General features: G+C 36.1%; 1 protein-coding gene across 3 annotated transcripts in view; it reads left to right on the plus strand.

Moving 5' to 3' along the window:
- Akap11 (A-kinase anchoring protein 11) overlaps window positions 1-25,531 on the plus strand; it is a 43,897-nt gene that overhangs the window by 11,565 nt on the left and 6,801 nt on the right. Inside the window, exons 2-9 of one of the 3 annotated variants that reach the window (XM_090342084.1) lie at window positions 5,220-5,327; window positions 8,589-8,705; window positions 10,867-10,914; window positions 12,378-12,512; window positions 13,802-14,078; window positions 15,675-20,139; window positions 22,891-23,046; window positions 24,675-24,761. In XM_090342084.1, coding sequence (XP_090198210.1) covers window positions 5,268-5,327; window positions 8,589-8,705; window positions 10,867-10,914; window positions 12,378-12,512; window positions 13,802-14,078; window positions 15,675-20,139; window positions 22,891-23,046; window positions 24,675-24,761 — 5,345 coding nt within the window. In that variant the 5' untranslated portion in view covers window positions 5,220-5,267. The remainder of the gene's footprint in view (window positions 1-5,219; window positions 5,328-8,588; window positions 8,706-10,866; window positions 10,915-12,377; window positions 12,513-13,801; window positions 14,079-15,674; window positions 20,140-22,890; window positions 23,047-24,674; window positions 24,762-25,531) is intronic. The other 2 variants (XM_090342085.1, XM_090342086.1) reach the window with 2 other exon arrangements.

Here is a 25,531-nt window from a genome sequence, read left to right on the forward strand (position 1 = left end):
TTTCTTTTTTCTGTTTTTCGTTGTTGTTTGTTTTTGTACTTGGGTTTGAACTTAGGGTTTCCTGGCACCTAGGGTATTCTTCATTACTTGAGCCATACACACAAGTTGCCCCTCCTTTTTTTTTAATACAGAGGTATTTAATTTTATTATATTTTATTCCTTGTTATTTAAGGAAAATATTTTCAAGTTATGTCAACATGTACTATATTAACATATTGAATCTATCAGTTCATAATTATATTCTTTTTTATTAAAGAATTTATTAACATTGATTTTTATATCATTTCAAATGATGTGTTTAACAAACAAGTATTCAAGAAGGGAATTGCTATATACAATCATGGCACTTAGTTTTTAGAACATAATCAAAATTAGGCTGAGAGTTTGTATGTCAAAGATATATATTAATCTATGTAATAAAACATTATGTCTATAGTCATAAGTTTTTATGCCTATGTAGTTGTGTTTATATTTCCAGTACCATGTCCATAGCATTGGGTATGCAACTATTGAGTCCTTGCTCTTGTATTGTTTGGATCTAATAGCCACATATTAAGGATACCATGTGCCTTTTGTTTCTTTGGTTTTGACTTGTCTCATTCAACAAGATTCGCTCTAGATTCATCCACTTCCCTGCAAATGCCATTATTTTATCTTGTCTCGTGGCTATGTAGAATTCCATTGTATACATATACCACATTTTCTGTATTCATTCATTTGCAGTAGGGCATCTGGATTGTTTCTATAGCCTGGCTATTGTAAATAGTGCAGAGATAAACATAGCTGAGCAGGTGTCCTTATCATATCTTGGGTTATGGTGTTTAGGATGGATACCCAGGAGTGGTAAGGCAAGATCATAGGGAAGGTCAATTCTCAGTTCTTTAAGAAACCTCCACATTGCTTTCCAGAGTGGCTGAACTAGTTTACAATCCCACCAGCAGGGTTCCTTTTTCTCTACAATCCCGCCAGCATCTGTCATTGTCTGAGTTCAAATTCTTGGCCATTCTTGTTGGGCTAAGGTGGTATCTTAGGGTTGTTTTTATTTGCATTTCCTTTATGACCATGGATGATGAACATTTTCTGCCATTTTAATCTTTTGATAAGTCTCTTTTTAGTTCCCTTGCCCATTCAGTGAATGGTTTGTTGGATTTGGGGGAGGGGGAATTAGTTTCTTGAGTTCCCTGTAGATACTGGATATTAAGCATTTGTCTGATGTATTATTGGTAAATATCTTTTCTCAGTTGGGTGGCTGTCTCTCTGTTTTCGTGGCTATGCTTTTATCTGTGCAAAAACTTTTTTTTTTTTTGCTAGTCCTGGGCTTAAGCTCAGGGCCTGAGCACTGTCCTTGGATTTTTCTCAAGGCTAGAGCTCTACCACTTGAGCCTTAGCACCACTTCTGGCTTTTTCTAAGTATGTGGTACTGAGGAATCGAACCCGGGTCTTCGTGCATACTAGGCAAACACTCTACCACTAGGCCAAATTCCCGGCCCCTGTGCAGAAACTTTTATTTTTAGGTAGTACCATTTATTGAGTCTCTCCAATCTGTTGTGACACTGGGATTCTGTTCAGGCACCTTTTGCCTTTGCCTGAGTTCCAGTGTCTCTCCTACTCTATCATGTAGCAGTTTCAAGGTTTCCTGCCCCTTTTGTTTTGTTGGTCATGGGGGCTTAAATTCAGGGCCTTGGTGTTGTCTCTGAGCTTTTTCATTCTATCATTTTGAACATCAGTGCCACTTACAGTTTTCTGGTGGTTAATTGGAGATAAAGAATCTCACAGACTTTCTTGCACAGGCTGGCATTGACCTGTGATCCTCAGATTTCAGCCTCCTGAATAGCTAGGATTACAGGCAAGACTCACCAGTGCCTGGTTCCCTTTTTTACTTTAGTTATTTCAGATAGGGTATTGTGTTCCCTGGGGCAGTGTCAGATCATGGTTCTCTTGTTTATGCCCCTGGGATTACAGACATGTACCATCAGGCCTGATTTATTGATTTTAACGTTCTCTAGTTTTGCCCAGGCTGGCCTAGAACTATTATCATCATAATCTGTACCTTCCAAGAAGCTGAAATTGTAGGTTTGAGCTACTTTGTCCTGCCTACTGTCAGTGGAAGAGTGGTTAATTGTCTTTGGTGCTGGAGTTAGAAAATTTGGATTTGTTTGGGCCTGGGCAAATTACTGAACTGGCCTCAGGTTTCTGGGTTGTTAGAGTGAGATGTTAACGTAAATCTCTTAGCAAGCACTTAGTTATCATGAGTTCTAGTTTAGAACCTTAGGTGCTGTTCCAGGGTCATTGTTTTGACTAATTCCCAAAAGTACAATTGCTAGGTTAGAGGGTGGAAATATTTTCTGAGTTTTGACAGATATTATAAATTGCTTTCCAGAAAGGTGGTGCCATTTTACTCAGGAGCTGATCTTGAGAGGTTTTGCCTTTCCAGAACTTTGAGTGGACTTTTGTATTTTATGTCTTGTGTGAAGTTAGGGTATGCTCCTTTGCCCCTGTGTCTGGGACAGTGGAAAAGAATACTGTGAGAAGGACTGAGAGCAAGTTAGTACTGTACAAATAAAAGAATAATTTTATTGCTTTGTCCACATAGCTTTTGTTGTTGTTGGTGGTGGTCATGGGACTTGAACTCTTTAGTTCAAGGCTACCACTCTACCCTCGAGCCACGCCCCACTCCCCATTTCCTGGAGGCTAATTGGAGATAAGAGTCTCAGGTCCTTTTGTGCCCAAAGTGGCTTTGAACCTTGATCCTCAGATCTCAACCTCCTGAGTAGCTAGGATTACAGGTGTGAGCTACCACATCCAGCCACATTAACTTTTATACTTAAAGCTTGTTTGATAATTTTGGTATTTTTGATCATTTTGTTCCATAGGCAAATATTTCATTTTTCTTTTACTTGGGTTTTGTACTTCTCAAAGTGCCCTCTTTAAATATTTTTTATTTGATTTTCACAAAACACTAAATTTATTGTGAAAATCATAGAAAATTAGAACTTATCGCCATTAAGTATGATACTAGCTGTGGGTTTGTCATACACAGCCTTTATTATATTGAGGAATGTTCCATGGATTCCTAGTTTCTCCAGAGCTTTTAACATAAAGGGGTGTTGGATCTTGTCAAATGCCTTTTCTGCATCTATTGAGACAATCATGTGATTTTTGTCCTTGCTCTTGTTGATGTGTTGAATTATGTTAATTGATTTGCGTATGTGGAACCAGCTTTGCCTCCCTGTGATGAATCCTGTTTGATCATAGTGTATAATTTTTTTGATAAGTTGTTGTAGATGGTTGGCCAGTATTTTGTTGAGAAGTTTTGCATCGATGTTCATCAAACAAATAGGTCTATAGTTCTCTTTCTATGATGAATCTCTGTCTGGTTTGGGGATGAGGGTTATACTGGCTTCATAGAATCAGTTTGATAAAGAACCTTCATTTTCAATTTCATTGAAGAGCTTGAGGAGTATGGGTGTGAGCTCTGCTTTGAAGACCTTATAGAATTCAGCTGTGAATCCATCTGGCCCTGGGCTTTTCTTAGGTGGAAGTTCTCTTATTGCCATTTCTATTTCAGAGCTTGAAATAGGCCTGTTGAGTTGGTTTAGTTCTTCTTGGTTCAGTGTGGGTATGTTAATATTGGCTAGGAATTCATCCATTTCTTCTAGATTCTCAAATTTGTTGGCGTAAAGGTTTGAGAAGTATTCCCTCATGATATTCTGGATCTTGGTAATTTCTGTCGTGATTTTTACCATTTTCGTCTGCAATTTTGTTTATTTCCATATGCTCTCTTCTTTTTTTGGTAAGATTTGCTAAGGGTTTGTCAATCACCCTGCACTAGAATAAACTCCAAATGGAACAAAGACCTGGAGGTAAAAGCTGACACACTGAAAACTTTACAAGAAGGAATAGGAGATACACTAGGCCTCCTTGGCACGGTCGAAACTTTCTTAATAAGGACCAAGAATCACAGCAAATAAGAGAAAGGCTGGATAAGTGGGACTGCATTAAACTGCAGAGCTTTTGTATGGCAAAGGACATAGCTAGTAAACTACGTAGGAAGCCTGCAGAGTGGGAGAAGATCTTCACCAACCAAACAACGGACAAAGGCCTCATATTTAAAATATATCAGCAGCTCAAAAAATTGAATCACTCCAAAACTAATCTCCAAAGTAACAACCATCCCATTAAAAAATGGGCCAAAGACTTAAAGAGAGTTTTCTCTGAAGAAGAAACAAAAATGGCCTATAGACACACGAAGAAATGCTCAACATCTCTGATCATAAAAGAAATGCAAATCAAAACAACTCTTAAGATTCCACCTCATTCCAGTTAGAATGGCCAGGATCAGGAAAACTAATAACAACAGATGCTGGAGGGGATATGGCCAGGAGGGATCACTACTACACTGTTGGTGGGAGTGCAAACTCGTTCAACCACTATGGAAAGCAGTATGGCAGTGCCTCAAAAGGCTAAACATAGAGCTCCCTTACGACCCAGCAATTCCACTTCTTGGCATTTACCCAACCATCCAGAAACTAGGGCAATACTAAATCCACTAGCACAACAATGTTCATTGCAGCATTATTCACCATAGCAAAAATATGGAACCAACCTAAATGTCCCTCAGTTGATGAGTGGATCAACAAGTTGTGGTATTTGTACACAATGGAATTCTATGCTGCTGTCAGAAAGAATGACATTGCCCCATTTGTTAGGAAATGGAAAGTCTTAGAAAAAATCATTAAGTAAAGTAAGCCAGACTCAAAGGAACTTAGGCTCAATGGTTTCCCTCATTTGTCATAATCAGTAGAAACCTTGGGCTCTACTAGCAGAGATCTGCAATAGAGCAAAACCTTGATACATAAGGCCATATAGTATGAAGCTAATTGAAAAGATCTCCAGGATATTGAAACAAAAGCTATATAATGAATGATTGTTGTCCTTAATGTACTATGTTAATGACTATGTTATAGTCATGTTACATGACTATAATTTTCAATCCCCAAATAAAATTTTTATAATAATTTTATATTCTCAGTGACTGGTATATACTCAGCTATTTTCTCATGTGTATGTATATGTATGTATAGGTATCTCTGTCTCTACATATACACTATATGATTAATAAATTTTTAGGGCTGAATTTTTAATTTTGAGTTTAAAGAAATTTAGCACAAAATGCTTGCTTCAGTTTCTAAGATATTGTTTTGTTACATTTTCTTTAGGTGTTTTGTGGATTTACTCTTCAGTGATTCAGACCTAGTAATATAATTATGGCGACTTTCCAGCCTTTCAGGAAGAGTCATATGAAGACTAGAACGTCTGTCAGAAAAGTAAGTTTATTCTATTAGTTGTTTTCAGAAAGTTTTAACAAAAAGGTTAATTAAAAAAATCTGATTCTATGATATTTAATTTTTGAATGAACACATTATTAAGTTGGTAACATTGAAATACCACAAATTGGCATGTATAAGAATAGCAATTTGAAATAATATCCATAATGATTTTTTTAATGTGTTTTTTTCTTTGCCTATCCTGGGGCTTGAATTGAGAGCCTGGGCTCTGTCCTTGAGCTTCTCAAGGCCATTGCTCTACTATTTGAGCCATAACACCACTTCTGGATTTTTCTTGTATTTGGTACCAAAGAATGGAACTCAGAGCTTTGTGCATGCTTGGCAAGCACTCCACCACTAGGCCAACCAAACTCTTGGCCCCTCTATAATGATTTTTTACCCAAACTCTTTATTTCCTACATTGCACTGTCTATTTTTCATTTCTTTTCAGTAAATTGCTTCCTATCTGTTTTATTAGGAATATTAACCATCAAGAGCAAACTTACCTACATACTTCTGGCTTTACCTCAAATATGAAATATTACCATTGTTTCATTTAATAAATAGGAATTTGAGGGCCAATGATGCATATTGGGAAATAGTATTGAATGAAGTAGCATTCTTTCTTCTACACTGAGGATATCACTAAGAAGCAAGAGAGAAGATGGAGATTGGAGGATGTTTAGCAGTCTTTGTTGCCCCTTTTCCTGGCCTTTATCTTCTGCACTATGTGACACTATTGACTATTCCATACTTGTTAAGATAACCTCTGAGTTTCAACACAGTGTTTTTCTTCTCAGTGTTTTTTGTTTTTTTTTTTCTGCTCCCCGTTGATATCTGTCCTCCCTTGTGATACTCAGAATGGAGAAAGTAATTCATGTAAGGTAGATGAGGAAAGGGTAAATGCCATCTAATTATCAAATTTCAAATTAATGACTTGGTTTAGTCACCTCCACTGATAGCAAGTACATTTACAGTTTCTCATTCATTTATTACTATTTCTCTGGATTTATGGATTTATAATTCTATGCTTTACAATATTTTATTTATATGTAGTTATCTAGCCATCTGTCATTGCTCTAATTGTCTCCAAATAAGTGCTTAGAAACACCTGTTAGCTAATGGCTGTCTCCTTTTGTTCCGGCTTTTATTTCCTTGCTTCCTTGCTTTTTGGTTGCATCCTATTGATGTATAGGGTGACATGATTTCACACATTTCATCACACTTGAACTTGACTGTTTTTCAAAGAGCCCTGGAAAGGATTTGGAAATTAAGATCTGGGTATTGGAAATGCTTCTTAGTTCTACAGTGTCATAAACTTATATAGATTGTTTCAAATTCAAGTTCAGATTTTGTGTGTCATTTTATGTTTTGGCTTTATGAAAACTTCCATTCATAAATGAAAATTAAATTGCTTAAATGTTAAACATGTTCCATAGAGTTATAAGTAGAATTTTAAGATTATTCTGTTTATACTTGTTAGCTTGCATTCATTGGTAAATAACAGTACTTCCAAGATTAAATTCAGGAGTTGCAATCCATTACTATTTTCTTTCTGATATCTTCATTATCCAAATTTGGTGAGCCAGACTAAGTGGGCCTCTGTGGTTTTTTGTTTTTTTTTTTTTGGTTTTGTTTTGTTTTTGTTTTTAAACGAGGCAATTAGCCATTGAGAACTTGTATTCTGCCACAGTTAGATGTTATAGGCTCACCTTGCTTTCTCTTTCTCAGATGTGGAACAAGCCTTCCCCCCCCCCTTCTCTCTTTTCTTTCTTTTTTTTTTCTTTTCCCTGAGGAGCTTTCATTTTCTTAATTGGTGATTGGCATTTGGAAATAAAAATGTGGATACTGGTTTTCTTATTGCTTCTGAGGGCCATAGCTTCTAAGAACTTTCAAATGGAAAAATATAGTACATGTATTTGAAGACTTACTGGTTCATATTGATATATCACATTGAAATTTAGAACTACATCTTGTTTTTCTTAAATTCTTTGCTCTCATATTTATATTGCTTTCTTAGAACATAGCATTGATTAACTTATTAAAAGCTGTTTGTTAAGCTCATATAGGTGTGAGATTCTGAAATCTGAGGAATCAAAGTGAGTGAAATACCGTATCTAACCTTAATAATTTAGTTTAATAGGTAGGAATGACAAATAGCTATGAGAATCGTAATTATAATATATATATATGGTATAGATGAAAGATCTTCATATGCAAGCAATACAATAGCATGTTGAAAGGGTTTTATTATGACTAAGGATGGGAAAAGTAAAGTTAGGGATAAATTGAATGTTTGAGATTAAGGAGCAGGGACATTTCTGATAGAAGAGCAGGTCAACAAATCAGATGGGAAATGAGATATGAAAGTATGATAAATGAGGTTAGAAGGAAGTTAATGGGGTCTCCTTATGTCTGACTGTAATATTCTTTCTTTATGTAAATGTTCCTGCCCTCTGATTCTTTGCAGTTGTGGCATCACAGTCCCCCAAATGTAGAATCTCCTACCTCATTTTCATAATATAACTACTTAAGACCTCTGAGAAACCTTATTTTCAGTGGCTACTGCTTTTCTTTTTCCTTTTTTTTTTTGTTGTTGGTGGTCATGGGCTTGAACTCTGGGCCTGGCCTGGGCGCTGTCCCTGAGCTCTTCAGCTCAAGACTACCACCCAATTCCTTGAGCCACAGTGTCACTTCCAGTTTTCTAGTGGTTAATTGGAGATAAAAGTCTCATGGTCTTTAGTGCCCAGGCTTTGAACTGTGATCCTCAGATCTCAGCCTTCTGAGTAGCTAGGATTGCAGGTGTGAGCCATCACACCTGTCCTGCTACTGCTTTTCTGTCTCTAACTTGGTTAAGAGTAATCTTCGTCATTAGCTAGTGTGTCCTTCTGTAGCTCTAATATCTTACCCATTATAGAAACTAGTGCTTTTTTTCCCATGGAACTTGGAAATCAGTATGTATTCTTTTTGTTTTTTTACCATAGGGTAATAAGAAGTAAATAGGGAGCATGAAAGCCTATGTGGTATTCCAGTGAGCCTAACTTCTTGGCTCTGGTGTATTTGTGTTTTCTGGACACATAAAAGTCAACTTAAGCCTTTTTACCTGATTGTCTTTTTTTTAATTTAGTGAATAGAATTCACAAGGTGCCAAATAAGTAAATGGAAGAATGAGTGACTTCTAAAACTTAAACCATCTCCATATCTCTTCCTTGTCTTAGAATTAAATAAACTAAGCATGTCTTTTTTGTATTTTTTTCCCAGAGCTTCAGTGAAGATGTGTTCCAATCTGTGAAGTCTTTATTAGAGAGTGAGAAGGAACTATGCAGTGTATCAGTAGAAGACTGTGTAAGGCAGGATGAACATGCCAATTTAACAGAGGTTTGACACATTTTTTTCTAAACCTTTCTTAATAAAACACTGTGTATTTTCATGCATCTTTAGGACTGTATGACCTATTTTAAAAATCTCTCTATATTATATGTATTAGAAATACCTATTTAGAATACTCACATAATTGTCTTAATGCACTATAATCATATCTAATTCAGTGCATAGATGTTACTAACACATTGGGCTTGTGGATAGGACTGTATTCAATGATTTCCTCCCAAATTCAGTCCTGAGGTTTTCTGTTCCAAAACATAAACGAGCTTATTTAATATATTTACTTTTTGTCTGTATCAGTGCTTTGATTTTAAATTTAAAGGTAGTGATAAAGCATCTGTGTAAGAAGTTAGGATTTGAAAAAAGATATCCATAATCCATTATATTCATATTAGAAATTAGGAGATGTAGTGTTGGGGGCTGGGAGTATAGGTAAAGCTTGCTTATCATGGGTTCTAGGCTCCATCTTTATAGTACTACCATTTTATTAAGTGGGGTCATTTGTAATTTTATTGCTAGTTAATCATTGCCAACAGTTTGGTGCATTGTTTGCCAGTATTGTTTTTGTTCATATATATGTAAAATGCATGTATTGTATCTTCATATATGCACATAAACACACAGATTTGGGTTTTTACATAAGGCCTCATGCTTACTAGGCTGGTAGTGTATGACTGAGCTTCTGAGCTGTATTTCCAGCTCTGCTTTTTGCTAATTAGTTTTAGAATAGGGTTTCACTTCAAACTCCAGCCCCATACCTGAGCCTTGATTATCTTTAGGCTTCTTGTTGTTGGTGGGATCACAGATGTATACCACCATGTCTAGCTTCATTTGTTGAGAAGGAGTCTTTTTTGGGGGGTTGGGGGTGGGAGGAGCCTGGACTGTTTTGGAGCTGTGATTCTCTCAATCTTACACTCCCACATAGCTTCGGATGACAGATAAGGCACTGCGCTCAGCCATGGAATGAGAAGGTTCTCAAAAATTTTCCAATTCAGGTTGGCTTTGAATTGGAATTGTCCTATTCTTAGCTGTTCAAGTAGTCAGGATTATACGAATCAGCCACTGATACCTGGCTTTTGTGCATGCGTTAAAAAAAATAAGGTGAAATTGTGTGTGTAATGTATATCAATTTTTTTCTGTAATGTTCTTTTTACTTAGTGTGACATTTCCCAATGCTGTCAGATATTTGTAAACTCTGTAGAGTGGTGCTAAAGGAAATAAATGATAGTAACACATACAGCCAGTGGGAAAGTAGCCTTGGGAGTCTACTCAGAGAAGATCTTTATGAAGAGGTAATACTGGAGTTGGAACTTGAAGAATGAGAAGGATCCAGACATGGCAACATTGAAAGGAAAAAGATTCATATTAAAGTGGCAAAGCTTTGAGAGCCTTAAGCAAAAATATACAGTTTGGGGCTTGAGTGCTATAGCTCATTCCTGTAATCCCAGTTATTGAGGAGCTGAATTACAATCCAGTCTAGCCTTTGCAAAACTTTAGTGAGACCTCAGTGAAACTAGCCCATGTGCTTGTCGTTCCAGATGTGTGTGTATGTGAGGTGTGATGTAAACAGGAAGATGTTGATCTAGGCTGGCCCGTGGCAAAATACTCAACCTTTTCAAAAAAAATTAAAGCAAAAAAAAAAAAAGCCTAGTTGAAGTCATAGAATGCTGGTTAATAGCCTGCCTAGCAACTGTGAGCCCCTGAGTTCAACCCCCGATACCAACCCCCAAAACAATAATAACTGTATAGGATATATAGGAATGTTTGAAACCCAGGAAGGTGAACTATATGTTTGAGTTTATGTGAAGCCTGAAAACCTTCTAACTCCAGTTAGGATTTTCCTCTAGGAAGCATAATTGTTTCTGTGAAACAGTGATGTGACAGGAGGACCTACTAAGAGAGGATGGTGGTAGTGTGGATAAAGGAAGGGGACTAGAAGGGATGAGGATGAGTGGATAAGTTTAGGGATAAAATTGTTTAAACTTACTAGTGAGGAAGATATGGATGAAGTATAGATGAGTTTTGAAGACTGCAGAGATCTTTGAAAAAAATTACCTTGTCTGAGGCAGTGTCAGCATTTTATATCTTACCATGTCAGTTCTGTCTCCAATCTGCAACAAGACTAAAATCCAATTAAAAACTTTGTTTTATTCAGGTGACATTTCTAGGCTTTAATGAAGAAACTGATGCTGCTCGTATACAGGTATGGTCAATTTATTGAACTGGAAGGGACAATAGGAGATTACTTAGAACAGATTTAAAAAGTGAAAAATATACTTTAATACCTCAAATTTACATTAAATTATTTGTATCTTTCTTCTTACTATTCAGTGAAAATATATGGTAACTTTTGAGTATTCTTTGAATCTTTTCTCTTTCTGTGTGGTATATAGTAACATTTATTTTCTTCATTTTGATGGGTTTCATAATTTAACCTCAATAGTATATGTTCTTTTATATTTTAGATGAGAAAATTAACCCTAAAAATTTATAAAAAGTCATTATTAGTTGATGTAAAAATTTTGTTAGTGTGTTTTATTTAGGCACTCCTAGAGGGACTGATACTTGAGATTTAATATTAACAAGTTGAAGCAGCTCTTGAACGGGTGGTGGAAGCTCTTTTGATAGACCACTTTTTCATGCTGAAGCTTGAATTTGATTGCTCCAGTTTTCCTATTGAGCTGCTGTAGGAGGAGCATTAGGAACATTATTCCGAGGAACATTACAGCTTCCTGAATACTACCCAGCAAGTGATGATGGATGGAAACTCTGTTGTGTGTCTTGATACCTTAGCTGGAAGGAAATCACTTGGTCAGAAGGAGCAGAGGATATATTCTTGGGAACATTAGCAGGAAAGAGAAATAGTTCAAATAGTTTCTCTGGTACTTTTTCTTTTTTCTCAGAGTACTCCTTAAGGGTCAAAAACTTGAATATTTCTTCAGCTGAATAAGCTATTTACATGAGAAGGCAAACAAAATGAAAAGAACTGCTTTCTTTTTCTTTAACATTTATAAAATTTTCATTTGAAGTCTAATACAATACAATACCTTTAGGAAGAGAGGTAAAAAAATGGACTTACATTTTGCAAAGTGAAAACTTCGATTCTGAGGCAGTACATCCAATAGCCAAGAACCCTGTGAGAGAATTCCAAAATTAAACCTGAGAGTCATAGGTTGACATTGGCTAAATAAATTTGAAATTTGGGCTGGGAGCATAGCCTAGTGGTAGAGTGCTTTCCTAGCATGCAAAAAGACCTGGGTTCGATTCCTTTGTACCACATACAGAGAAAAAGCCAGAAGTGGCACTGTGGCTCTGGCAGAGTACTAGCCTTGAGCAAAAAGTGTCCAAGAACAGTGTCCAGGCCCTGAGTCAAGCCCTAGGACTGGAAAAAAAAAATGAAATTCCTGATTGTTCTGGGTATATGAGGACCGTATTAAAATTCAATATAGACTACTAAAATATGTTTTATGGGCTATGGTAATTGTAACTCTCAGTTATTTTAGTATATATTTTTAATTAAAAATTGAGTTTATTTGTATAATAAACTGAAATGTGAATTGTTATGAAACTATTTACTAGTAGAACTTAGGATTTTGGATATATATAATATTGTAACTTTAACAATGTTGCTCTATAATATTATTTATTTTTATTATTTTAAATTAGGATTTAGCTGCAGTTTCTTGGGAACTTCCAGATCTTCTGAATTCACTACACTTCTGCAGTCTAAATGAAAATGAGATTATTTGTATGAAGGATATAAGTAAAACATCAGATATGAACAGTCGTCCTCTAAATCAGGTAATTTATTGTGAGTTTTCCAGAGCAAGTTTTAGTGTATTTGGTCAGGAATATTAAACTTTGTTACTTTAATGGTCTCTGAGAAGCTAGGATTAAAGGTGTGAGCCACCCGCACCCGGCTAAAAAACTTGGATTTTTTATTCCATTATAAGACAGTGCTTTGCCTTGCTGGTGCTGGTGCTCCTCTCAGGGGGCTGAGACCTGAGGATCACAGTTCATAGCCAGTTGGGCAGCACAAAGTCCCTGAGACTCTTATCTCCAATTAACCACCAGAAAACTGGAAGTGGTGCGGAGGCTCAAGGTGTAGGATGGTAGCCTTAAGCTGAAGAACTCAGGGACAGCACCCAGGCCCAGAGTTCAAGTCTCACGACCAACAACAACAAAAAAATGAAACTGCTCACTTTATTCATATTTTCTTTATTTGTTGGGATTTAAGGGGTGATTATTGCTTTTAGTTTCTGCTTTTGCAAATAATTTGTTGATATTTTCACTTATCACCTTGGTAATATATAAGAAAAAATCTAGCAACTTGCATTTTTAATCAACAGTAAGCATTACAAGTTTTAAAGCTGGAAAAATTTAAATAAAAAGGAAAAATTTTATTTTGTTAGAAAAATTGACATCATGTTAAGTTACAGGAAAATGGGACAAAAATGAGATAGAACTTGGTTTCTTTTATAGTGTAGTTGATAACACAAATGGATTATTAAATAAGACACTTGACAGGCTTCACAGTAATATAGGAAACCTAATTGCCTAAGGGAATGGATAGTAGGTTTTACAGCATTTAAAGAGACAGATAAGGTAGAATTTGAATACATGGATAAGAAAAAACTTGAGAGTACTAGGAGTTTGAACTAGTGGTAGAGTGCTTGCCTAGCATGCACAAAGACATGGTTTCGATTTCTTGGTACCACATACATAGAAAAAGCCAGAAATGGTGCTGTGGCTCAAGTGGCCTTGAGGAAAAAGCCCAAGGACAGTGCTCAGGCCCTGAGTTCAAGCCTCAGGACTGGCAAAAAACAAAACCAAAAAAAACCCCCAAAAAACTAAAAAAAAAATCTTGGGAGACTAGAATGAGGGACATTGTAGGAGGGAGAGAAGAATAAAATATTATAAAATAAGGGATCCTTTTAGGATATAGGCACTTGCTTTTTGTTTGTTTTGTTTTTTGATTCTTTTCACTTGTTTTTCTACTGAGTCTGTATTTGTTTGTAACCTGTGCTACCAGATAATATGTTTTGTATTTAAAATTAATACTGTTTTCATGATCTCTTTTCTTTTCCTAGAATCATCATTCTGGAATGCTTTGTGTCATGAGAGTGTCACCTATATTACCAAGACTCAAAATTGATTTTATCTTTAGTCTTCTAAGTAAATATGCCACGGGTATAAGATACACTCTGGACACATTCTTGCATCAGAAGCGTCAACTTGAGATCACCGATGAAGATGATGATGATGATGATGATGATGATACTAACCAGTCTGTGTCTTCCATAGAGGATGATTTTGTCACAGCTTTTGAGCAGTTAGAAGAAGAAACTTCAAAACCACATGATGATGGTTTGTTTTTCTTGATAGATACTTTTTAGAAATAAGAGATTAGAGTTGAAAGGTTAAGATTCAAAGGAAGATTTGTTCATCTGAAATTTGTTACACTTTGGTCTAATTTGAACATTTTAACCTTTTATCTAAACTGAGAGAAATCAATTTCTTTGTGATTTTTACCTTTATTATTAACCTGGCTTTTAGTTTTGCTTTTTGTATTTTTTCCATATATTTTTTATTGTAATTAATAGAAGGATTACATCATATTCACCAGATAGAAGGTGCATTACTTCACATACATTGATACCCTTTCTCATGTTTTGGTCCCCATTTCCCTTCCCTGACCCTCGCCCCTCATCTTGTTTTCCCCCCTTCCCTATCCAATTTCAAATAACCAAATACGCATATATACAGTATATCAGATAACAAGGTGAAATACTGTAACAATATGAGATAACCAAGGGACAACAAAAGAGATGAGAGATAACATAGTACATTAAGGACAACAATCACTCATTGTATGGCTTTTGTTTCTATATCCTGGAGGTCCTTTTATTTAGCGTCATTCTATATGGCCTTATGTATCTAGGTTTTGTTCTATTATAAATCTCTGCTAGGAGAGCGCAAGGTTTCTACTAATTATGACAAATGAGGGAAACCATTGAGCTTATGTTCCTTTGAGTGCTTACTTTGCTTAATATGCTCTTTGTATTCTTATTTAAGTAATGCTGTTATCAAGTGTCTGTATATTCCTAGGTTCAAATATCAGGAGAAACATCACTGGGGGCACCATAGTAGGGTTTCACATTTGTGTGATACCATGCTATAAGCATTCCATAGATCAGATATCTACAAATTATAGTAATAAAAGACATATTTTCATACTTGCCATGAATCTTTTTAGTATAGAAACATATTAAAGTAAACATTTTGTGCTTTGGTATCAATTTATTCCATTGATTTGATATTTTTATACTACTTTTGTTAGTGCATATTGGTTGTACAAGGGAGATTTCACTATAATACTTCCATATATTCTGTAATACACACACACCTCATACAATATAACCTGATTGAACTCTGGGCCTGGGTACTGTTCCTGAGCTCTTCAGCTCAAGGCTAGTGCTATACCACTGAGCCACAGCACTATTTATCTCTCTTTCTTTTTACAACAATTTTAGCAAGTTTTATTTTTGAAACTCTGTATAGAACAACACTTTGCCTCATGTTGTACAATATATTATGTTTTAAATCTAGACTCTGCAAATGAGATGACAGCATGATATTTTGTTTTTTGTTTTGTTTTGTTTTACCAGTCCTGAGGTTTGAACTCAGGGCTTGAGCACTGTTCTTCGGCTTTTTCCTCAAGCTAGCACTCTACCACTTGAGCCACAGCACCACTTGCGGCTTTTCTATGTATATGGTACTGAGAAATCAAACCCAGGTCTTTGTGTATACTAGGCAAGCACTCTACCACTAGGCCAAACTCCCAGCTGGTTTTCTTGCTCAACATGATAATCTATTTCATTCACTTTCTTAGAAATTACTTTGATTTAAGTGTGTAAAAGGTATTTTCTAGAATAATACAACCCCCTTATTGTTTTCTTATAGGAATAAATATTACCACAGTAAAAAGCCAGTGTGATGCTGCCTCTCAGACTACTTCAGGTCATCACTTAGAAACTCATGATTTAAAGATACTGGTTAGCTCTGGACAGCCAAAGTCATTGGCTAAACCTCCATCTTTTGTAAATATTTTGGGACATAAAGAACCACCTTCTGTGAAAACTTCAGTCACAACATCTGTTTCAGAGCCCTGGATCCAAAGGAGTTTCTATAGGTCATCTAATGCTTCAGATAAAGGTAGTGATGTACAGAAAACACTTTTTTCCTCCTCTCCTGCCTACTCATCTGAATCGGAATGTTCTAGTCCAAGTCCTGTTATTTTCTTGGACGAAGAGGGATATCAAAAAAGTTTAAAAGCTAAACTCGAGCTGCCTAAAATTCCTGTGATGAAAGATGATATAGAGGATTCAGACTCAGAAGTCAGTGAATTTTTTGACAGTTTTGATCAGTTCGATGAACTAGAACAATCCTTAGAAACTTCTTGTCTTCTTATTAAAAATCCTGCTGTTGGGAAGTCATTGCAGAAGAAAAGGCACAAACATGGAAAATCTTGTATGAATCCTCAAAAATTCAAGTTTGATTGTCCATCTCTCCCAGCTAATGTTAGAAAGCCAACTCCTCGAAAACCAGAATCTCCATACAGCAACCCAGGGGATTCTCCAGATTCTCCACGCCTAGCAAAGGCATCAGGAGATGATAGTGGTTTATTTAGCCCTGTTCGATCTTCTGCTTTTAGTCCTCTTGGAAACTATACTCCTGCTGAATGTTTTTGCCAAACAGATATTGGTGGAGATAAGAGTCTTGAAAATCACAATTCTACTTACCACACTTATGAAGATTATGCAAATAACATTTCATGTGAAGTACTAGGCTCAGTTCTTCATACACAAAATGTTAATGCCATGTCAAACATTAATAGCGTTAAAAGGGGAGACAAAATTTTATCTTTTAAGCATGGAAACCTTGATCAAAAAAATAAATCTAAAAACAAATCTTTAATGATTAAAGGTGGCATTCAGAAATTTGCAGCAGATCTTGTGGAGAAAAGTTTTGGCAGTGCATTTAAAGACTTACAGAAAGGAGTCTCTTCATGTACCAATGTGCTGTGCCACTTAGCCATCAAATTGACATCATCTGTTTTTCAGATGGCATTTAATGAACTAAGAAGGCAGCGTGCATTTTACCTGAAAGAACGTGCCATTGGTAGTTTGGCTAATTTTTTGGTGAGTGAAGCCTTCTCAAATGCCTTAAAAGATTTAAAGTATGTGAAGAGGCAGATATTTACTAACACTGTTGCCAGGTTTGCCGCAGATCTTGCAGAAGAACTTGTTTTTGAAGGTATTATGGAGGTGTGTCAGTTTTCATATCCTCCAACACCTGCATCTGCACAGGGTTGTTCATTTGACTTTGAAGACAAAGTATTGAAATCATACGCAAAAGATTTGTCTGAATCTGTTCTACAGGAAGCATTCATTGAGCTATCACAAGTTGATGTGACCTTCACAGCAAAAGCAGCAGTTAGTGTTTCTGTGGATAGCAACAAGTATGAGAGGGCAGAAAGTATCCCATCCACACAGACCTTCACATTTTCTCCATCTTTCAACAGTCCATTGAATGTGGCCACAAAACCGATACTGGACTACAAAAAGGAATACTCAGTGCAGCAGGCCTTGCTTTGTACTTCAGGAGTTGTCACTTCCATACCAGTGCCTTTGGCAGGAAGTGCCCTTCTTCCATATCATATTTCCTCTACTATGTTTCAGTTTAAGTCTCATGTATTATCTACTGATAGTAATCCAAATGGTGATTCTATGCAAGGAGATGTTGCTATAAAAAACAAAGAGGAAGTAGCATGTGCCAGAAATACATGCTTACCTTCAGAACCCCGTCCAGATACTCAGAATGACTTAAAACCAACTAATGTTACTGAAATGCAGGATTCTTCAAAACTGACAAGTGAGCCGGAGATTATCAGCAACTTTTCTGTTGCCATGGTACGTACAATAATAAATGAAACTTTAGAATCAGTGACATCATTCAAAGTTACAAGACCAGGTGATGAAACGACTGACTCTTTAACTAAAACAATAAAAGGGAAAACATCTTTCCCCCATTGTGATCAAGCGGCATCACAACAGAGTGAAGCTAGCAATAAGGATCTGTTTGCTGAGCAATTATCTAAATGTATTATTAAACATTCCATAGATAAGAGCAAAACAGTGATCCCGAATTTAGATAAAAATGCAGTATATAAGAGAGGCTTGCCTATTGTTGGAGAAGGATCACAGCAGACCTCGGAAACGTTCCCTAAATTATTTGAGGCTCACGATCACTTACCTCATTGTTCACTTTCATTTGGAAAAGATTGTGCTCCAGGATGTAAAGAGTCTATGGATTCTTATGGACTTCCTTTAGAGATAGTGCCCTCTGGTACAAGTCAGAAACCCTATTTGAAGGAACTTGCTAAAGATAAACCAGCGAAAAAACATGCAAATAACACAGCAGTTGAACCCTTGTCTTTGGGACAGGATTGTTCTTTTCATCACTCACACCCTTTGTCATCTACAGTACTTACCTGTGCAGATGGCCTACATGTGGAAGATAAACAGAAAATCAGAGAGAGAAATATAATACCAGATACTCCTCCATCAACTCCTCTGGTACCCTCCCAGGCTAGTTCCGAATGGGACATAAGGAAGTTAACCAAAAAGCTCAAGGGGGAATTAGCCAATGAATTTGCACCTGCTACACCACCTTCTACACCTCATAACTCCTCTGTTGGTAGTTTGACTGAAAATGAACAAAATACTATAGAGAAAGAAGAATTCATGCTGAAACTCATGCGATCTCTTTCAGAAGAAGTTGAAAGTGGTGAAGGTGAAGAGCATCCAGAAATGGATGTCAAGTCAGAGAACTCGGGGAAGAAAGTTCAATTTGCAGAAGCACTGGCAACGCATATCATATCTCTTGCAACTGAGATGGTGGCCTCCCATTTAGAGCATGGTGTAACTCAAGGACTTGAGGTTCAAAACCCTTGCTTAAGTGTTCAGAGTCCAAGAAGTACACTGCCTACTTTTGTAAGTCATTCAGATGAAAAATTTCAAACTTGCAATTTTGCACGTGATATGGCGGCAGAAATTATTACAGAGGCTGAGAAAGCAGCAAAAGTTAGGAGTTGTACACTTTTCAGACAGAAGAAGAACAGTTGTTACTGTAATAGTGACCAAGACAAATCAGAAGAGAAGTTGGATACAGAGGTTGTAGTGCACCCCAGAGAAGTGGATCCATTTATTCTTTCTTTACCACCAAGTTCCTGTATGTCAGGTCTGACATATAGGTATCCTAGTTGTGAAAGTGTGACAGATGAATATGCAGGTCATATTATCAAAATACTGAAACAGGAAGGTGGTAATGGTGAGTTAATAATGGATCAGTATGCCAATAGACTTGCTTATAGATCCATCAAGTCAGGATTACAAGAAGCAGCTAAGACAGCCAACATGAAGTGTAACTCAGAAATGTTCCCTGAGCGAAGTTCTCAAGTGAAAAGCAGCAATGAACTGTTGGTATTCTCAAATAAGGAACACCACCTAGAAGAAGAGAAAACAAGACCAAGGAAAAGAAATGGAGATCACCTTTGCAAAACCCAAACTTGCGAAAAGACACAGGATTCATGTAGAAATGATTTCTCTGAACTGCATAGTTTCTCAGCCTCTCTTGCTCACAGTATAACAAAAGATGTTAAAAAAGAGCTAACATCACCTGCGGTTGACTTGACAAAATCCCTAACAGATTCTTGCCTTTTTGAAAAATCTGGATGTGTTGAAGATACTGAATGTGTTCTTAAACCAGAATTCCCTAAATCTTGTCAGTGTTTCTTACAAAATCGTGGCTTTTACCATCATGGTGGCAGCTTCAGTGAATATTGCTCTGGGGATAATGTTATCCAGACCATAGAACAGTATGCTAAAAAAGTAGTGGATGATACTTTAGAGCTAGGCTTAGGATCCACAGTTTTCCAAGTGTCTGAGGCCATGAAATTGGCAGACAGAATCACTTATGCTGAAAAGTTGTCACCTCTTATAAATCAAGCTTGCAGATATTGTGACCTTAAAGAACTCCATGATTGTACTGGAAGCTCATTGCAGCAGTTTTCCAAACAGGGATCATGTGGTAGTAAGAAGCCAGCTTCACATCTAAAACTTGGCAACATCTATCAGAAATCTCGAATTTTTCATCTTGATGTCCCTCAAATTCATGTTAATCTTGATAAAAAGACAGTGCTTGCTGAGAAAATAGTTGCTGAAGCCATTGAGAAAGCAGAGAGAGAGCTGAGCAACACCAGTTTGGCAGCTGATAGTGGAATTGGACAAGATGGCATTAGCTTTGCTGAAAGCCTTACCACAGAAATAATGACATCTGCCCTGAATGTTGGGCATGATGTCAGCAGGTAAGTTTCATATTTCTTTTGGGACATGATAGAATGGAAAGCTAATTTTGAGCATGTCTTAGGGACTTCATAAAAGTATGATTGTTTTCATCCTAACTTGACAAAAATTTTCTATGTTGCATTTGTGTATGGCTTCATATTCTACCCATGGCTTTTGTACATTTTTGTCTCCTGATCCCTTTTGAGGGAAGGATCACCCATTTACAGGGCTGGAAGATGAAGGTTAGAGAACATAATCACCTTGTCAAGTTCATGGAGCTATGAAGCAGGTAAAGTTGAATCCAAGAACAGCTAGAGAATTTTATGCACAAAATGTAATCACTAGCACATATTAATTAGCTACTATGAGATAAAATTCTTTTTGGTGGGGGAATACTACAATTTGAATTCGGTGCCTTGTACTTGCTTAGTTGACTCTTTACTTCTTGAGCCATGCCTCCTGTCTTGCTTTTCTGGGTAGTTGAAACAGACCCAGTGGTTGAGTCTATAGGAAGAGTTCATGAGCCTCAACCATAGACTCACATTTTCTTTGTTCCTATTATGATAAGCAAAATACATTGTTACATTAGTAAATTCTAAAAATGAAGTAAGTTGTAGTGAGATGAATTTTTTTTTTAATTTGGTGGAACTTTCCTCATACCAGTGACCTCTGATTATTTTTATTTTTATTTATTTTTTGCTTGAACTCAGGGTCTGAGTGCTGTCCTTGGACTTTTTTTCTCAAGGCTAGAGCTCTGTCACTTGACCCACAGCACCACTTCCAGCTTTCTATGTATGTGGTACTGAGGAATCGAACATGCTAGGCAAGTACTCTTATCACTAGGCCAAACTCCCATCCCGGTTATTTTTATCTTTTTCTCTCCAAATTTTAGATTTATGGGAAGAAAACTATAGGTAGAAGATTCTAAGACATCTTTCATGGGCCTTGCAAATACGTTTCTATTCATTCATTCTTCACTATGATCACTTTTCTTTTTAGAGCTGGGAAATAGTCCTTGGAGTTCTTCCTGTAACCCAACTTATTGTCCAGGCAGTATTTACAAAGAATATTAACTTGTTGTTCTTTGCCTGTTTCTCTTAATTGTACTAGGATCCTGCACATGCTGACTGTTAAAAGTTTGACTCTGGGGATGGGAATGTGGCTTAGTAGAATGCTTGTCTAGCATGTCTGTAGGCCTGGGTTTGATTCCTTAATAACACATAAGCAGAAGAAGCTGTTTGTTTCAAATGTAAAAATAGTCTTTCAAGCTGAAAGGAAAATTCATTCAAATGAATTATTTTCTAAGACATATTCTTTTGGATTATCCATATTCTTTTTCTCATAAATGTATGATGCAAGGCAGTAATGATAAACTGTTATGTTCATAGGAATAGCATACGGAATATACTGTCATTTGTACTATATGAGAAGAATAGAACATCTAGACTCTCAGCCCAAATAAATCATTGAATGATTTGGTCATTAAATAGCAGTCACTAAAAGCTTTGTTTTAGACTTCATCCTGTCAGTTGTTTCCCTCCAAATATGTAGCATGGATGAAAAGAACTTTTCCAAAAGAACAAAGTATTGCTGTTACTTTTCAGAATTACACTGAGCCTTTCCCACTATATATCATAGTAAACACAAGTGAAATATAAAACAATTTTCTAGAGGGGATTGTAGTTTAGGGACTATTCTGCTCACTGGGGTACAGAGAAAATGAAACAGGCCAAAATATGTTTTCTTGGTGTTTTTGCTATGGTAGAAGACAGACACTAGCTAAATAAGTTATATTGTATGTTCAATACTGAAAAGTGCTTCAAGGGGGGAAGCAAGTAAGAAAGGGAATGAGAGAGTGCTGGTGCAGTTGTGGTCACAGCACTTGATGATCGTTTGTGGTTTTAAATGAGTTACAGGAGATGCAATACTGTTACAGTGGTGCTTGAGCCATGAAGGTGAAGAAAGAATAAATTGTTGGGAATCAGAGGGAAATGAGTTTCAGGTAAAGGCATAAGTGTGTTCTTGTTTGAGAAGCAGTGAAGAGGCTCCTAACACCAGAGAATGGCAAGTGGTCAGGAGACCTGTGTAAGGTAGAAAAGCTAGTATGTTTTAATGACTTAGACTGTCAGTCGGATTGGTGAGAAGCCGTCGGTAGGTTTTGCTAAGAAGTCTGACATTTCTTCTTGTTGACCAACATTACTTTCTCAACAACTGTGCCAAGAATCATATAGAAAAGAGACAGTTAAGATAATACTGCAGTGAATGGACTTTGTAACAATGTGATAGAAATATTAAGTGCTTCATAATTGAAAACAATGAAAAGAGCTTTATTTAGTTCGTGCTCTAATCTTGAATATATTTGGCCAGTTTGACTGGTACTACTATAATTTCTTTAAGTACTTTTTTTTCAAGTTGTCTTAAAGCTGGAAAGAGGTTCCATTAGTGCAAATAAAACTACTGTTTTACAAAGCACTTAAGGCTTATTATACTCATTTAATCTCTCAGTTAAAAGTATGAAATGCTTTAAACAGAACTCAGGTAAATGATGCATCAGGAATGAATCCATAATAGACTAATACCTCAATTAACTTTTCAATCATTGCATTGCCATTCAAAGTCTTATTATCAGTAGATACAATAAGTTGTTCCAGAGACATGTGTCACTCTGTATATCATTTATTACTGTCATCTTTATCATCAACTCAGTGGTCCAATAATTTATAGCCTGTGATTCTTTCAGTGCTATTTATTACTATTTTGTCTTTTCTTAGTTCAAAAGAAATAGAAGACTTTCCATCCAATGAGTCATTTAGTAGCCAGCAGATGAATCTCAGTGTTGGTGAGGACAGCACAGGTAGCTGGTCCAATTTAAGTTTTGAGGATGATCACCAAGATGAAAGCAGCAGTTTTCATCATCTGAGTGAGAGGTAACTATAATTTTATATATAATTTTGTAGTTTGGAATTTCAGACAATAGAATGAGTTATAAATTTACATTGAATATTATTTTAAAATTCTAAATTTGAAAATCTGTTACCTTAAAATGTATTTTATTATTCATATCATGTTTCCAGCACATTCAGTTTTGCCTCAGCTCCCAAGTGCTAGGATTGCAGAGGTGTACCACCATCCCTGCTGTCCAGTATTTTTTGACACAGAACAAATGTAGTAGTTACCAGAGTTAATATTGTTTGGATGTGCTTATTGTTGACTTGAAAAAATATAGTAGGTGTTTAAAATTTTTTTTAACCTTTTAAGCTTCTTCTGAACGTCTGGAAGAAATTTCTTTTTTACTTTATTCCTTAGGTGTTTTTTTTTTTAAATGGTAGGAAATGGAACAGATATCTCTTAACTGGCATCAACATAGCCTTTTTTTTTCACTTAGTGTGTATTTTTGTATTACCTTTAGTTGTACAAAGGAGTTCCAATTCAATATGTCAGTTTAAAACAACAATGTACCTTGATCAATGTCACCTTTTCATCATTTTCCCCCACAAACAAGCATTTTATCTTGCTAGATAAAATGGTATGCCCTGTCCCTGGGGGCAAGAGGAGTAAACAAAAAGGTATATAAATTATTTGTTATTAAATAATCAGCCTTTTTTGGGTAATCTTGTCAATATTTACTGATTCTTGAGAACCAAAGTTTTGGTTTGTGAAAATAATGATTTTTATTATTGATATGGTTCACATAGGGACTAATAGCTGCTCATCACTGCAAACTAATGTGCTTACTAATTCTTTTAATCCTTAGGGATGATTAGAATTTTGTAATTGCATGTTGAAGGCCTTAATCTGAAGAACTGAATTTAATTTTGTTTCTGAATATGGTTGCTTTTTTTTTTTAGCAATTGCTTTTCTGCAGTTTGTAGAATATAATTGCTTTCTTTTAGTTTAGTAGTATAAGTTTTCTGTGTATAGCATTAGTGACTGGCTGACCAGACAAGTATAGTACTTAATTAAACTTTGGTTATTCCACCTTTAATTCTGAAGAAAATAAATGTTATTTACCACCTACTGAATCATACATAATATGTGAAGCAACTGACATATTAACATAAGAGCATTTTAAAATCTGTCTGAGGCTGTTTATATGCACCTGTCCCATTTCCCCCACACTCCACACAAGCCTGTCACTGTTTTGTATATTTAAAAATGAGAAAAATTTAACTTTTTTTTCTTTGAAGACCTTATCTAAACCAGAGGGAATTACCCTTAAAGAAATGATGCCTTAAGATTTACTATATGACCTTAATTTTATCCTGCATTTATTTGCTGTCCTAAAAGCCATTTTGTTCTCTTAGTATACAAAATTGTATGTGAGTTTAGAATAATTTCCAAGATGTATTGAGGACAAAGAAAAAGACTTCTGAGTCTCCACCCTTGTCAAGTACTGTAGAGTAGCAGTGATGGTCTCTCTTCCGTTCTGTGGAGGCTCCACTCCATTGTGGCATCTTCAGGACATGCGCAGTAACCAAGGACAGCTGTTCCAAGGAAACGAAGGTGGTCTTTACTATTCATTTTCTAGTTCAGCTCTGTTGTTTTCTTCCTCTAGCAGTAATGGTAACAGCAGTAGCTGGAGCAGTCTTGGTTTAGAAGGAGATTTGTATGAGGACAATTTATCCTTTCCAACATCAGACAGGTTGGTCTAGTCTGGGAACTTAAAAACTGATGAGTCTCTCACCTCTAATGCATGATGTCATATTCTTAAGAGAATGCGGGCTACAGTGTCAATATGTATCCACTTGCTTTTCTCCTGTGTTTTGACATGATTCTGCTTAGTGTATTTACATCTAATGAAAACATTCAACTGTCTAAAATATGACTGACACTTAATTGCAAATGAGTTACTGTTATGCATGGGTTACTCTGCTTGCTTTTTTTTTTCATTCTGCCATCATTAAAAAGAGCTTGCTTCCTACAGGATTTCTGTTTGTCTTTTGATTTTGTTTGTTTCATTTTGGTTTTGTATGTTGACTTCATATATGATAAAAGTATAGGAAAATGTTTTTTTACTAAGTTAAAAAGTATTAAATAATGTCAGGGGCATTAATATTCCATTGTTTATTACATTCCATTGTTTATGAAATTCTATGATATCAGATACTAGAGCTAAAAACAGCTTGGAATATCTCTGCTTTACATTATATTTAATTTACTAAGCAATTACTTGGCTCTATGATCAGGTAGGATTTTTTATTTTTTAAAAATAATTTTTTGCATCATTTACAATTCTCATTTTTTAACATGAAATGGTGTGAGAAGCAAGGCTTCCTTTTTATATCATTTCCCTCCTTCTAAATGTCATATTGTAACACCTATTGCTCACTGCATTTTTAAGAAGTGGTTTTAATGCATTGCTAACTCAGCTCCTTTTTTTTAACTGCTTCTGCTGTTTGCTGTTTCTTCAAA

Source organism: Megascapheus bottae, chromosome 11 (genome assembly GCF_031878675.1).
Source record: "Megascapheus bottae isolate mThoBot1 chromosome 11, mThoBot2.hap1, whole genome shotgun sequence".
In the NCBI taxonomy this organism is placed as follows: domain Eukaryota; kingdom Metazoa; phylum Chordata; class Mammalia; order Rodentia; family Geomyidae; genus Megascapheus; species Megascapheus bottae.